Source organism: Pleurodeles waltl, chromosome 3_1 (assembly GCF_031143425.1).
Source record: "Pleurodeles waltl isolate 20211129_DDA chromosome 3_1, aPleWal1.hap1.20221129, whole genome shotgun sequence".
NCBI classification, from domain to species: Eukaryota; Metazoa; Chordata; class Amphibia; order Caudata; family Salamandridae; genus Pleurodeles; species Pleurodeles waltl.
This window is the reverse complement of record NC_090440.1, coordinates 1,923,793,658-1,923,807,187: the sequence shown is the minus strand read 5'-3', so window position 1 is coordinate 1,923,807,187 and position 13,530 is coordinate 1,923,793,658. Positions and strand designations below refer to the sequence as shown.

At 44.4% G+C, this 13,530-nt stretch overlaps 1 protein-coding gene across 1 annotated transcript in view; it reads left to right on the top strand.

Annotated features, from left to right (window-relative positions):
• The first annotated feature begins 9,136 nt into the window (after window positions 1-9,136).
• VTN (vitronectin) overlaps window positions 9,137-13,530 on the top strand; it is a 55,798-nt gene continuing 51,404 nt past the window's right edge. Inside the window, exon 1 of the mRNA XM_069226163.1 lies at window positions 9,137-9,321. Coding sequence (XP_069082264.1) covers window positions 9,258-9,321 — 64 coding nt within the window. The 5' untranslated portion in view covers window positions 9,137-9,257. The remainder of the gene's footprint in view (window positions 9,322-13,530) is intronic.

Below are 13,530 nucleotides of genomic sequence, written 5' to 3'. Positions count from 1 at the left end.
TAGATAGATAGATAGATAGATAGATAGATAGATAGATAGATAGATAGATAGATAGATAGATATCTGTGTGTATGTATATATATTTTCACTGAAAAAAACAAGGGTTACAGGGACGTTACAGTTAAGAAATAGAATGTTAAAACCTTAGAAATTCACTTAAAAAGCAAAGGTTACAGGGACGTTATAGTTAGGTTCTGAATTAACTCACACAAAACCAGAGAAATTCAGCAGTTATAGTTACAGTCATTTCAAGTAACTATAACTTGTGGCCTACGGTAATTGTAATCCGCACCCCAGCCATGCGCTGCTTTTCTTCAATAATTTTACTTCTAATATTTCATTGATATTTTTATTGAGGTTATAAAAGTTGTCACGAGTGCTATAATATCTGGGGTAATTAGCAGTGCATGGCGAGGCCTCCTTGTACCAATTTTGGCCCTGGGGACCCCATTCCCTGGGGCCCAGCGCTATTAAATGGGGGAGGGTGGTTGCGTGGCCTGCCTCCCCTGCCAATTTTGGCCCCAGGAAACCCAGCCTTTTCTCCTTGGTGCCCTCAGGGCACCCAGTGTGCAGTGGGACAGTGGGGGGAGTCTCAAGGCCCCCGGGGTCCCACTCACCTCCCCACATCTTGCGGGAGCCAGCATTGATGTCACAGAGAGAGGGTTGCTAAAGGCGCAGCTCCTGTGATAGTAATCGTTTCCTCTGTTTCCCTGCCTGGAAACTTCCACTTGCAGCAAGTGAGGCATCTGTCATTAAATTATTTATGGACTTCATTTTGCTGTCCGAGCATTCTTCTAAATGAAATTCGGAGGAACTGTTTGAATATATATGTGGAAAGCTGGATCCACGCTCGGACCGCCACCATTAAAGGAGCCTCGGTCTTCTGGCATTTGGGAGTGGTTAATATATGTAGATATTTTTTAACGTAAATTAATTGTAATTACTATACATTATTGCAGCCAAGCCCTTATAACCACCCAACCTCGTGCCATGCATGTCCTTTGGCCGTGCACAGTGCAGGTTGGCCACAGGGCCTGTCTTTGTCAGTGGGTCTGTTAGTGGGTGCGTGAGTGTTTGAGAGGGTATGAAGGTGGGTGTGTGAGTCTGAGTGAGTCTGAGTGGGTGCATGAGTGTCTGAGTGTGTGTGTGAGTGTGTGCATGAGTCTCTGTGAGCACGTATGAGTGTATGAATTAGTTTATGAGTCTGGTTTTTCTTTCAGAGTTTTTCACATTCGTGAATATTTTGTGAATAATTTGCAAAAATTAGTGAATTTTCATGAATATCACACATGGTGATGCAAAATTATTTTACACCCATAATTTGCCCCTAGCACATTCCTATATCACACCTCCGAGGTCAGGGTGCCTTTACTCTGATCCCTTATGCCCCTTTCAATTAGGATTTTCACTCCGGGGGACCGTGTCCTGTGAAGCAAAATGTCGGCCCCAACGTTCTAGTCCGTTGCAGTCAGCCAATTACAGTGCTTCTATTTGCATGCCTAGTCACAAAAATTTGCGAATGTTAGCGAAATATTCACAAAACAATTGCGAAGGCCCCATGGCCAGAGATATCCAAATTTGTTTTCCCTTTCATTTTTCAAAAAATACTGAATGGATTTACACCAAATAAGTGAAAGAGCACAAGCTGCATACCAAAAGCTACCTTTCTGCCAAATTTGGTGTAATTCCATCCAGCGGTTTGGGCTTCAGATGAGTCTAAAGGTCCTGTGGGAATTAACAATGGGAAATGAAACTTATTTCGACCCCCCCCCCTTTTTCTTGGCCCCTGCTTGATGGATCACCCCAGAACTTTCTGTGCGCAACAAGAATCACGGGGGCACTTTTTTAGGAAAATTTTGGGAAGATTTGTCGAATGGAGGCAAAGATATACGCAAGTCAAAAAATGCTTTTTCTATGGAAACATGGTCCTAACTATAACTACCTAGACGCTACTGTCACTAGGTTACATATAGTTTGCTTTTTTTAATTTCTTTTTTTCGCTGAAATAAACGGATGTTAAACTGATGCTATAGTTATGTGAAAATGTCAGTATAAATAAAAAACGGAATAGTTATAGTCATTTCAAGTAACTATAACTCATGCCCCTGCCATGCACAGTGCAGTCAGTTTTGTCAAGTCAGTTGTGAATCAGTAATTTTATAAATGATGTCACAGAACATGTAATGAGTGTTGTAATTTGTAAGGTCATAAGCAGTGTATGGCGAGGGCGTGAGTTATAGTTGCTTGAAATAACTATACTGTTAAATTTCAGTGTTTTTTTAGTTCAAAATATTTTCCCCTAACTATAATGTCACTTTAATCTTTGCTTTTTTTCATTGAATTACTAGAATTTCTAGGGTTTTTTAACATAAGTAATATTTTATTACCATATGAAAAGCTAACCCCCTGCCGCTCATGGTCTGCAGCCAGGCCCTTCATCCAACCCCTCCACGGGAGCCAACCTCCTACCATGTGTGCAGCAGGGAGTTAAAAGCAGAGACTGGCCTGCAGCCCAGCCCTGCGTCTAACCTCCAATAGGCAGTCAACTACCCGCCACGCACGGACTTTGCCTGTTTGCAGCAACCCACCACAGACACTCAAGGCCTGCCCCCTTTCTTTAACAAATGTTTGGAATCCCGCAAGATTCTCTTGGGGGCCAGTGCTGCCTCTGCTCTCCTGTGGGACTCCCTCTGGAGTCTAGGGGGCCATGCTTGCTCCAGCAGGATACCAGTGGAATTGTACAAAATCCAAATAAAAATATATTTTAAAATTTTTGGCCCTGGGTGGTTCCCTCTGGGACCCCGCGACAAGATTCAGGGGAACAGGGTGCCCCTACCCCGCTCACTTATACTTTATTATTTCTATTTTTCAGGACACTGGTGCCCACAACATTTCCTTTCATGCTACTTCCAGGCAATCAGAGTGCAGGGATGATGGGAACGAGACAGCTGTTAGGAAAATAAGCCCCCTGAACCAATCTGATTGCTCTGTTATTTGAAGTTGTGTGATAGCCGGACTCTCGCAAACCTCCTGTGACCACAACCATCCAGATATACAACGTTATTTAACCTTATTTCTCAAAAACTACTGAACAGATGTATACCAAAGCACAAACTCCACACTTTCTGGAACAATATTTAGCTTTCTGTCAAATTTGGAGTAATTTCTTTCAGTTATTTTCGCAATATTGCTGTTCGCTTTCTTATGGAAAATTGTATAAGGAAATTGTGTTTTGGGACCCCCATTTTTTCTCGACCACCACTTCACACATCACCACAAAACCTTCCAGGAAGTAGCTGGGGTGGATGAACTTTTTTTTTTTACGTTTTGCGAAAAGTCGCCAAAGGGCACCACAGTTATTAGCAAACCAAAAAACACTCTTCCTATCATAACTAGGTCCCAGATGTGTAATATATATTTACAGTAACCTAAAATAATTATAACTCAGGTCCTAGAATAAATATAACTAACACCCTTGCCTTGCACAGCGTCATGTCATTTCAGATGTTGCAGTGATGGCATCAGTAATGTCATAGAACATATCATGAGCAATTTAATATGTGAGGCAATTAGCAGTGCATGGCGCGGCTGTGATTTATGTTACTTGAGATCACTATAACTGGTGAATTTCAGTGGTTTTGTTAGTTTTAACTGACATTTTCACCTAACTATAAAGTCCCTTTAACCTTTGTATTTTTCAGTGAATTTCTAAGGTTTTTTAATGTAAAGTAAGATATTAGTTCAATTCCTAGCTATAATGTCACTTTAACCTTTGTTTTTCTCAGTGAACTTCTATGTTTTCTTTTAACATAAAGTCAGATGTTCATCACGTGCAACCCCTCGCCACGGCCAGTCCCTGTGCTGAACCACTAATTGGCTCTGAACCCCCTTTTTTAGGTTTCGCCTGCACAGCGCTTGCGCTGTGCTTGTGAAATGCATTGTTAATATACATCTTAAAAGGGGCTTACATCCCACCCCTGGCTTTCCATTGTTTCCTGTACTTGCCACTTACTTTTCCTCTGTTTTTATTGGCTGCAGCACTATTTCCTGCATTTACTAATGCTTGTTCCTCAGGTATTATCATGCTCTTATCAGTGTCCTGAGGCCCAAGCACTGTTTATATCTGTTTTGGAGAGTACTATTCTCATGCCCTTTGCTTGAACATCTTTAAATGATTTGCTATTTTACACATAGTGCGAAACCAATGATATTGAGAGATTAAGGTCCATTTTTATGGATGGTTTGCGTCGCTTTAGCGCCATTCATTTTGCTGCTAAAACGGTGCTAACCTAACTCCATATTTATATTTTGAAGCTAGACCCGTCTAACATCAAAATATTGTGGTTAGCGCCATGTTTAGGATGCGAGAACCCACCTTGCATCAATGAGATGCAAGGTAGGCGTTCCCATCCTAAATACGACACCATATTTATCTCCAGGCGCAGAAATGACACACAAGGAGGTGGTTGACCTTAATAATGGTGCTAAGCCCACTTTGCACCATTATTTAAGGCTTGGCTCAGACCAGGTGTTAGGCTGCAGGTAGGCCCATTTCCATGGTGGAACACCATGGAATTGGCACAAAGATGCCCAACCTAAGCCCCAGGAACACCACCCCCACACCACAGGGACACTACAGGTGGGGGACCCCATCCCAGGTAAGATGAGGTAGGTAAAATATTTTTATTTAGTACCATTGGGGCCCCTTACATGGGACCGTCTGCCTGGCACGGGGTATTTTGGGCTTGCCCAGGGGACACCAGTACCCTGTGGTAGGCACTGGGGTGGTCTTAATGACTCCTGTTTACACTTAAACAGGAGTCATTTTTGGGCTGCTTGGACATCATAAAATTACTCTAGGCTGGTTAGCGGCATATTTTTTGCCCCTAACCAGCCTAACCTCATTTCAGACCCACTTGCGCCGTTTTACCTAACGCCATCCCTGACCGGTTAGCATCTTTCTTTTAGACGCTAGCAATTCGCGCCATCTTGCGTCATTTAATAAATCTGGCGCTAAGATGGCTATAAAGAATGGCGTTAGCCAGCATTAAGAAAAATGACGCAAAACTGGGTCATTTTTCATAAATATGGGCCTAGATATTGTGACTCCCACAGATTACCATCCAGGTAAGTTGCTCTAACCATTTGGCTAGTTTCTTTTCTGTCTTGCTATACTTGCTTTTCTGGCCATTTATATTGGAGTTTCTTTTAAGCGTGTCGGCTTCTTTGCATACTTTTTGGAAAGCCAAGACTCCAATCAGAATGCACACTCACCAGCTCCCTCCCTTCCCAAGTGTATGTTACTCTGCAGTAAATGACAAAGCCTTGATGCTCGCACGATATACAGTTATTGTTTTTAGTAACGCTAAAGTTGATAATTTGCACAATCATTTCAAATTCTGGTATCAGAATAAAGCAAATTCAAATACTGGTGATAAAATTTAAAATACAGCTGAGAAATGGAAATATCATGACTCACCCCTCCCTGCTCAATACAGCCGCACATCATGGAGTGCAGTCTGTAGAGAACCCGTGAAGCATCCTCAAGGACCGAGGACCAGGGTAACTCCTAATATAGGAACAAGCCCAGCTAGCATGTGCCGCACCTTGGGAAATAAACCACTTCTAGGCCCATGTTTATACTGGGTTTGCGCCGAATTAGGGTCTTTTTTTTTACGCTAATTCAGCGCAAACCTCACTCCATATTTAGACACATCTAGTGCCAAAGTTATGGAGTTAACGTCACTTTCTGGACGTGGAAACCTACCTTGTGTCAATGAGATGCAACATAGGTGTTCCCGTGCAGAAAACAATGGTATGGCCCCTGCTCCATATTTATCCCCCAGTGCTAAAATCTAGCACAGGGGGATGGGGGCCTTAAATAATGGCGGATTTGAAGATCCATGGATCGGCCGAAAATAAAACAGGCAATTTTTTGCCCATGAGGTGTCCCTAAAGGACCCCTCTATGTGTCCTGTGGGGTCAGGATACCTGTATCCTGATCCTTTATATGTTTTACAGTGTTTTTTTCCACCCCCCAGCCAATACGAGAAACAAAATGGAGGTGGCAACCTTTCTGTCAGATTGCAGCAAGCCAATCAGGGCCTTGCTTTTCCTTCAGATACGAGGCAGAAGAAGGAGCCGCACCGCTAGACATACCAATTTATTTTTCCCTTATTAACTCCAAACTACTGAATGGATGTACACCAAATAACAAAAAGTGTCATCTCCTGACAAAAAGCTATCTTTCTGCCAAATTTTGTGTAATCCTGTCCAGAGGTTCAGGATGTAATTATGTTCAAAATCCCTATGGGAATTAAAATGTGAAACTGCTTGAATAGAGAAAGATGTAACACCTGTGTTTTTTTTCTAGTAGGGTGGGATTTTGAGGCGAGGTGCCAATCTGGAGCTGAGGTTCCTTTTATTTGGTAATGTTATTCCTAATGAAAAGTGGTCCTGTTCAATGTATTGCTTTGTGGGTGATGCAAAGCAGCTTGAAGGTGGATCTTCTGGTAACCAGTGCTTAATTTGTAAATAAAAACGTGCTGGTGCCCAAAGCCCTCCTCTGAAGCATGTTGCTGCTGCAATTCCATGTGCGATCACAGAATACTGAGACAGCGTAATCCTGAAGCCATCTCGGGCCTCATTAATCCATTTAAAGCCACTCCCTGCCCCTTAGAGCTCACTCTTGCAGTTTTCTGCTTTCTCCCTTTATGATGCTTTTTCGTTTTCCTCTTCCTCTGTCTTTCCCATATGTGTCTTCTGCGTGCAGGAAATGCTTGATGCAGATAAAAAAGTAAATGGCCCTCAAAAATAAGTGGCGGTGCTCCGCACCGAAAACAACAAGCACAAATTAAGCACTGCCGGTAACCAACATAGGGCCCTCAAGGTATGGGAGATGTGGGCTTTACATGTAGGAGTAGTCTTTCAGCAGAGCTAATTTGTCTACTTGGGCATTCATTGACAACTTGGAGTCCACAGTAATTCTAAGGTTTCTTACTTCCTCAGACACTTTTGGGGTGGTCCAGATCGTCAGCACAGCCACAGAATTGGTCGTAATTTTTCTAATTGCCAAGTGTGAGTTTTTCAGTTTTGGAAACATTCAATTTGAGATGGCTCCATGTCATCCACTGATCAATGGCTCTGAGGCAACTGAAGATTTTTGAGTTTCCAGTGTCTTTGGGATTTACAGTTTAAGGAGTATTTGTGTGTCATCTGCAAAAGGCAGGCCTATTGGCTTTAAAGGGAGGGGAGCACATCAACCCATATCAGTGGTTCCCAAACTGGGCGCCGCAGCTCCCTGGTGCGCCATCCCAAACTGTGTGCGGTGCCCCTGGCTAGTTTTGATGGCGCAGCAGGGAGCCGCAGCGCCCAGTTTGGGAACCACTGACCTATATAAAGCAGACCTATTTACTTTGGCAAAAAAGTCACCAATAATTATGATAAAATGTATATTTTATAATTGCACACATTGCAGTGTTGGGGCTCCCACACATTGTTTGAACGTTGAGATTCATGAGAGGAGACCCAAAATGTTAAGTTCAATATGGTAAACCTATATGTACATACTTTCCCTCGTGATAACTTGGAACTCGATATTAGGTCAATATTTTTGGAGGTCGATATTACTCCCAGGATATTCTGGTATCATACCTTTCCTGACACGTGACCTGGGACATCTTGCGATCCCGGTATGCGAGTAGACACCTTCGTCCACTTCCATTTCCATTTGCCCCTGAGCAGAGTTCTAACAATGAGAATTCTAGGTCTCTATTGACACTGTCCCTGGACCCTACATCAACTATTTGTCAGATTACACGTAAATAACAGCCCACGTCTTGAAAAGTGGTTTCAAGAAGGGGAACAGGGAAAGAAGACCTATCATTTATCCAGAACACTTTTCAGGGTTGCTTTGTACCATCTCTCCTCTGAATACTTCTTCCCTCACTGAGACTCCACCCTCTCCGCGCTGCGAACATATAGACGTTTTCAGCTTTCTGCGCGCAATAAACGTTCGGCCTTGTTTCCTAGCTTTATCACAGATGCAATAGTTAGACCGGTTTATCGGAATGCTGGGTTTATTTGGTAAATGGCAATGCACTGGAGGGTAGGGTTAAACAAACACGGGCTCCAGGTAGAGAGGATCTGTGTGTGGGAGGAGATGCGATAGGGAGGGTCTATCCGACGCGAGAGGTGGGGGGTCCCATACCCTTCAGAGAGCCACAAGTCAGCCCAAGGCCAATACACAAATGTGAGGTAGGGGAGAGCCGAGGCTCCCTCTTCACATTCTGCAGAGGTTGGTCATCATTGTGTTTCATACCAGTGGGTGTTGAACCATTGTCAATAAGTCCAGCCAACGCGAGATTGCATGGCGAATGGGTGGCATGGCAGGAGGAGGTGGGGGGTGTAGATTTCGGAAGTGTGGGTAGTTGTCACATTTCGACGTGGTGTGAAACTTAAGTGAAACTCGCGCTAAAGGCGTGTTAGGTTCAAATTTCGAAGCGGGTGGGAGGTGACGGTAACTCCAGGCAGAGGGGAGCCATCGGTGAAGGACGGCTGTGGCACAGATATATGTGCATGTGAGCAAGATGTCGTGGCATGGAACCAACACCAGGTGGTACGAGTCGGTTCGCATTCGCTTTGATTAGCGATGCTTTGATTAGCGACTTGAGCCCCTGAGTGGCACATTAAATCCTGATAATTACTCGCTCCCTTGCTACTACGTCAGCAGCAGTCAATGGGGGCGTTTTCCTTGATTGCTTGGGGTCCTATGATCCTATGCCATCCTTCCTACAATACTGGGTAAGAATCTCTGATATGCCTATGGTTTTGAACCAACTGTTATCTGACGGCCGGGGAGTTTATTGGGCCTGGAAAGAGTGGGTGGGTTCAAGCAGGAGGTCGAGACAAGAAGGGAGAGGTGCTGGAGATGGACAGTCTGTGCAGATAGGATGGGTTCATGCTCTGGGCGTCCCAAGGCAGGAGGGCTGAAAGGCAAATAATGGGTGCAGACAGGAAAGGGGGAGGTGGGGTAAGGGCAGTCGGTGCAATGGTCCAGTGTATGACGACAGTGTGTGTAAACAGGAAAGGATTGGGGGGCGGAGGCGGCGGGACCTGGCAGGAGACCCTTCGAAAGTGGGCGGTGGGAGCAGAGAGGGAAGGTGTGGGTGGACGGCAGCCTCATTGATGAGGATTGAGCCACCGACCAGGGGAAGGGTCAGTTGTTCAGTGGCACAGAGGAGCTTCTGGCTGCAACCATGAAGGCGCTGCTTCTGCTGGCCACAGTGCTGGGCACCATCTGCTCGTCTGTGGCCGATGAAGGTAAGGCTGGTGTGATTCGAGGTCGGAGATACTACGGGGTATGGATCAACGTGGACAATAATATGGGGTGCTGAAAGGCTAGAGGATTCCAAACTAATCTTTTGCTAAACGAGCCAATAACTCTTAAACCAAGCACAACTAGATTGTATGGATTGCCTCACTATTCAACCCTTCCTTCCAGCACGTCCCTTTGCCCCCTTTCTCCGACTTGCTGCTTATTGACTCTCCCCATCCTGTTTTTCACTGCATCCTATTTCTTGCCCCAAACCAAACATTCTCACCTCATCATCCACGTTAAATTACTAGCCACACTCTTTCAACCCTATTCGTGCTCTTTCATCTATTTACGCTGTCTCACTTCTGTCCACACACAATGAATTACCATCAACAAATTCCCTGTTCCACCAAAGTAACCCCTCTCCACACACTCATCCCCACTGTGTCCCATCCAGATGGTCTCTTTAATCCCCATCCACACTCCTACTCCTAGATACACACCCATGGTTGGACTGGGACACAAAATCAACCTGGCCACCAAAATAAAAGTGCTCCCCCCCATTAGTGAGTTAGATAGTTAAAAAAGTTGCCCTATGTTTACAAATTGGGGTAGTTTTGAACTTGTAAATATACGCTGTATAAGTGTTCACAGTTACCTAATCATAGTCATTTCTTGTGGCTCTCCTCTTAAACACATGAAATTAGTAAATGCTTTACATAAAACAGAAATCTTCAAAGTGAAAGTGTCTCTCCCAGCACAGCGGGAGAGCCAATACTACAATAGTCACTGCACTCTGGAAACTTGCTGCATAATGCTTTGCAGGGCATTACTTTTACAAAATTTTTTGCTCATAACTCAGCCTGTTGTTGCCCAAGGACAACGGGTCCACCACCAAAACCTTCAGCACGACACACTCTTTCTGTCTAGGTCATCTCTGGTTCCCCGCACTAGGTTAGTGGGGACCCCAAAATAATAATCCCTACCACCATTCAGTGCCTTTATAGGCACTCTCATGGGTAAAACTTGTTTTGACAGCTAGAAAGAGCTTGTGCTCTAAGGGCCTTGTTTGTAATATCATTGCTATAGGCTTGCTACCCCAGAAAATGTGCAATGAACTATGACCTTTAGGGGCTAGATATATGGTTACATTGCATTATTTATTGCCATTCTCTTTTTTGTGTGGTTATGCCCATTGGGGCTAACTATATGGTTACATGACTATGTTTCTTATAAGTGCTATTTTCATTGTGGTGTTCTCTAGGGGTTGTTCTAAGCATTACAGCCATAGCAACATACTCAAATATTTGTGGCATGGAAACGTGCCCCATAATGCTTTGCAGGGGACCCAAAAATAATAACCTCTCCCACCATTCAGAGTGTTTTAAGCTTTCTCACGGCTGGAAGTTTTGTTTTGCCGCTAGGAGAAGATTTGTTTTGAAAGGCCTTGTTTGTAATATTATTGCAGTAGGCCTGCTAGCTCTAAAAACATCCTCTAGGTGCTAAGAATATAGTTACACTGCATTACTTTCTCCTATTTTTTTCATAGAGTTATGCCCTCTAGGGGCTAACAATATGGTTACATGACTAAGGGGGTCATTCCAACCCTGGCGGTCATCGACCGTCAGGGTGGATGACCACGGAAGCACCGCCAACAGGCTGGCGGTGCTTCCCTGCCCATTCTGACCACGGCGGTAAAGCCGCGGTCAGAAAAGGGGATCCGGCGGTTTCCCGCCGGATTTCCCCTGTCTGGGCTGAATCTCCATGGCGGCGCTGTATGGAGATTCCGACCCCCTTCCCGCCACCCTGTTTCTGGCGGTTTTTACCGCCAGGAACAGGATGGCGGGAACGGGTGTCGTGGGACCCCTGGGGGCCCCTGCACTGCCCATGCCAAAGGCATGGGCAGTGCAGGGGCCCCCTAACAGGGCCCCAGCATGATTTTCACTGTCTGCTTAGCAGACAGTGAAAATCGCGACGGGTGCAACTGCACCCGTCGCACCGCTGCAACACCGCCGGCTCCATTCGGAGCTGGCTTCTGGGTTGCAGGGCCTTTCCCGCTGGGCCGGCGGGCGGTCCCTTGGCGGGCGCCCGCCGGCCCAGCAGGAAAGCCAGAATGGCCTCCGCGGTCTTTTGACCGCAGAGCGGCCAATTGGCGGCACCCACTGCCTGCCAATCTCGGAATGACCCCCTATGTTTCTTACAACTGATAGTTTTGTTATGGTGCCCTCTAAGGGCTGTTTTGAGTATTATTTTCTAATGCCTAAAGTTTATTTCTGATAAATGTTTATATGATAATTGTATATGTTTTAATAATCTGTCTTTATTACAGTTATGACCATGATTCAAGCCAACTTAACATCCTTATTACACTATAACTGTTTGAACACTCTTGTTGTTTGGGTGACCCTTCTAGTTTATTTCTCCTCTGTGGCTGTCTGGAGTCTTTTTTGGGGGAATTCTATCAGCCAGGGGGAATCCTAAATCAAGGTCTTGGGGCACAAGAAAGAAGGAGGATCTGACACAATATCTGAATGCAGGGAGCAACTCAGATGGTGGGGTGGTGAAAGTGTTATTCTATTGGAATTAGCATGGCAGATTTGAATTAGGACGCTAAATGGCAACATTTTAATTTTTTGCTGCAGCTAGACGAAGAAGGTAAATGGAAATGCTTTAGTTTTCTTCAGGGCCACTGGAATTATATGGCAGGAAAAGATGAAATTATGAGGCAGGGTTGACAAATTTATGTGGCAAGAAAAGTCCAGTTAGGAATTTACAATGCCAATAGCTCTAACTCAAGCAAATGCGAGACCTACTGCATTGCAAATGCTTGTTTCATTCTATTTTTGTTTACTTTTGGTATATTTATATAGTGTCTTACAGCACACTGGTGTCGGCTTGATAGCTCTGCAAGATGAAAATACTTGATTTCAGAATCAGATCCCACGTGATATAGGGGTGACTTGCTCAGTCTATGTCATCAAGACTACCTTTTGAAGATTATTTCACTGTTACTTTAATGAGCAACCTGTTCACATTTCCTCCTTTTATTACAGCATGATAGCACAGGCACATAAAATAAACATGATTGCAAGAACGTACCTCATATTTTAGTAGTGACCTAAAACTCTTAGGCCCAGATTTAGGAAGGCCTTGTGCCTCCTTGCTTCACTCAGAGGCATAAGCTCCCAAAAAAGTAGTAACCTGGAGCCCTGGTTAGAGATAATGTGATCCATGATCTGAGGAACAAGGAGGTATGAAATGAATGTGACCCATGATCTCAGTTACCTGGGGATATGAATCTGAATGCAGGGAGCAGGGATGAGAAACTGTGTGAAAGAAAGAGTGATGTGAGAGAGGGAGGAGGAGCGGGGTATTATCTGTCTGTCCTCATGAGCTTTGTACTCCTTTGAGAGATCTATTTTAAGACATCCAGATCCTACGCCCACTTTAATTCCACTTATCCATTAGAGGTCCATGCCGTCTAATGTCCAATCGAGAACTATGAAATGGCCTTTAAATGTTTATAGTTATGCTTAACCCCTCAAAACGCTTTCCTTCATAAATGGTTCTATTAATTTTCTTACTTTGAGGCAATGCAAGTCGCCTCTCAGTCCTTCCTTTTAAGGTGGCACTACATCACCCTTTCTCCAGCACCACCAAACCCTTAGCATACCTTGGAAATGGCTGAACAAAACTGTTAATGATCCATCACAGCCGCCAATTACCACCAGTGGCCCTCGTCTACATAGGCCCACTCTTGGTAGCCATTTTCTTTTCAGAGAGACATTGGCCAATTTCGTGTCATCAGATGCTCATAATCAGACCAAAGCTATGGACGATACCTCCTATAGAATCACATGCATCAAGGCTAACAATCTTCCTTAAAGAAAGCAACTCAAAACTCATCCTTATCTTTTCTGCGCCAACCCCATCTAACCAGGAGGAACTTTCAGGAGATTTCGTTATAGCTGTTGCATTACATAATCATTCATAAAGTGTACACTCTAAAACTGGATGACCGCAGTCTTAGCAGTCAGAGATTCCCAGTACTGGTTTCTAATGCTAGAAAACCCCTTAGGGCCAGGTTCACACTGTTTTCCCCCACAACTAAGCATGACACACTCCTGTAAATTGAAGAGCAATTCACAGCTAAGTCATTAGCAAGTCACGCCTACACCACAAGATATATTACAGTCTGTACATCAACAATGTGA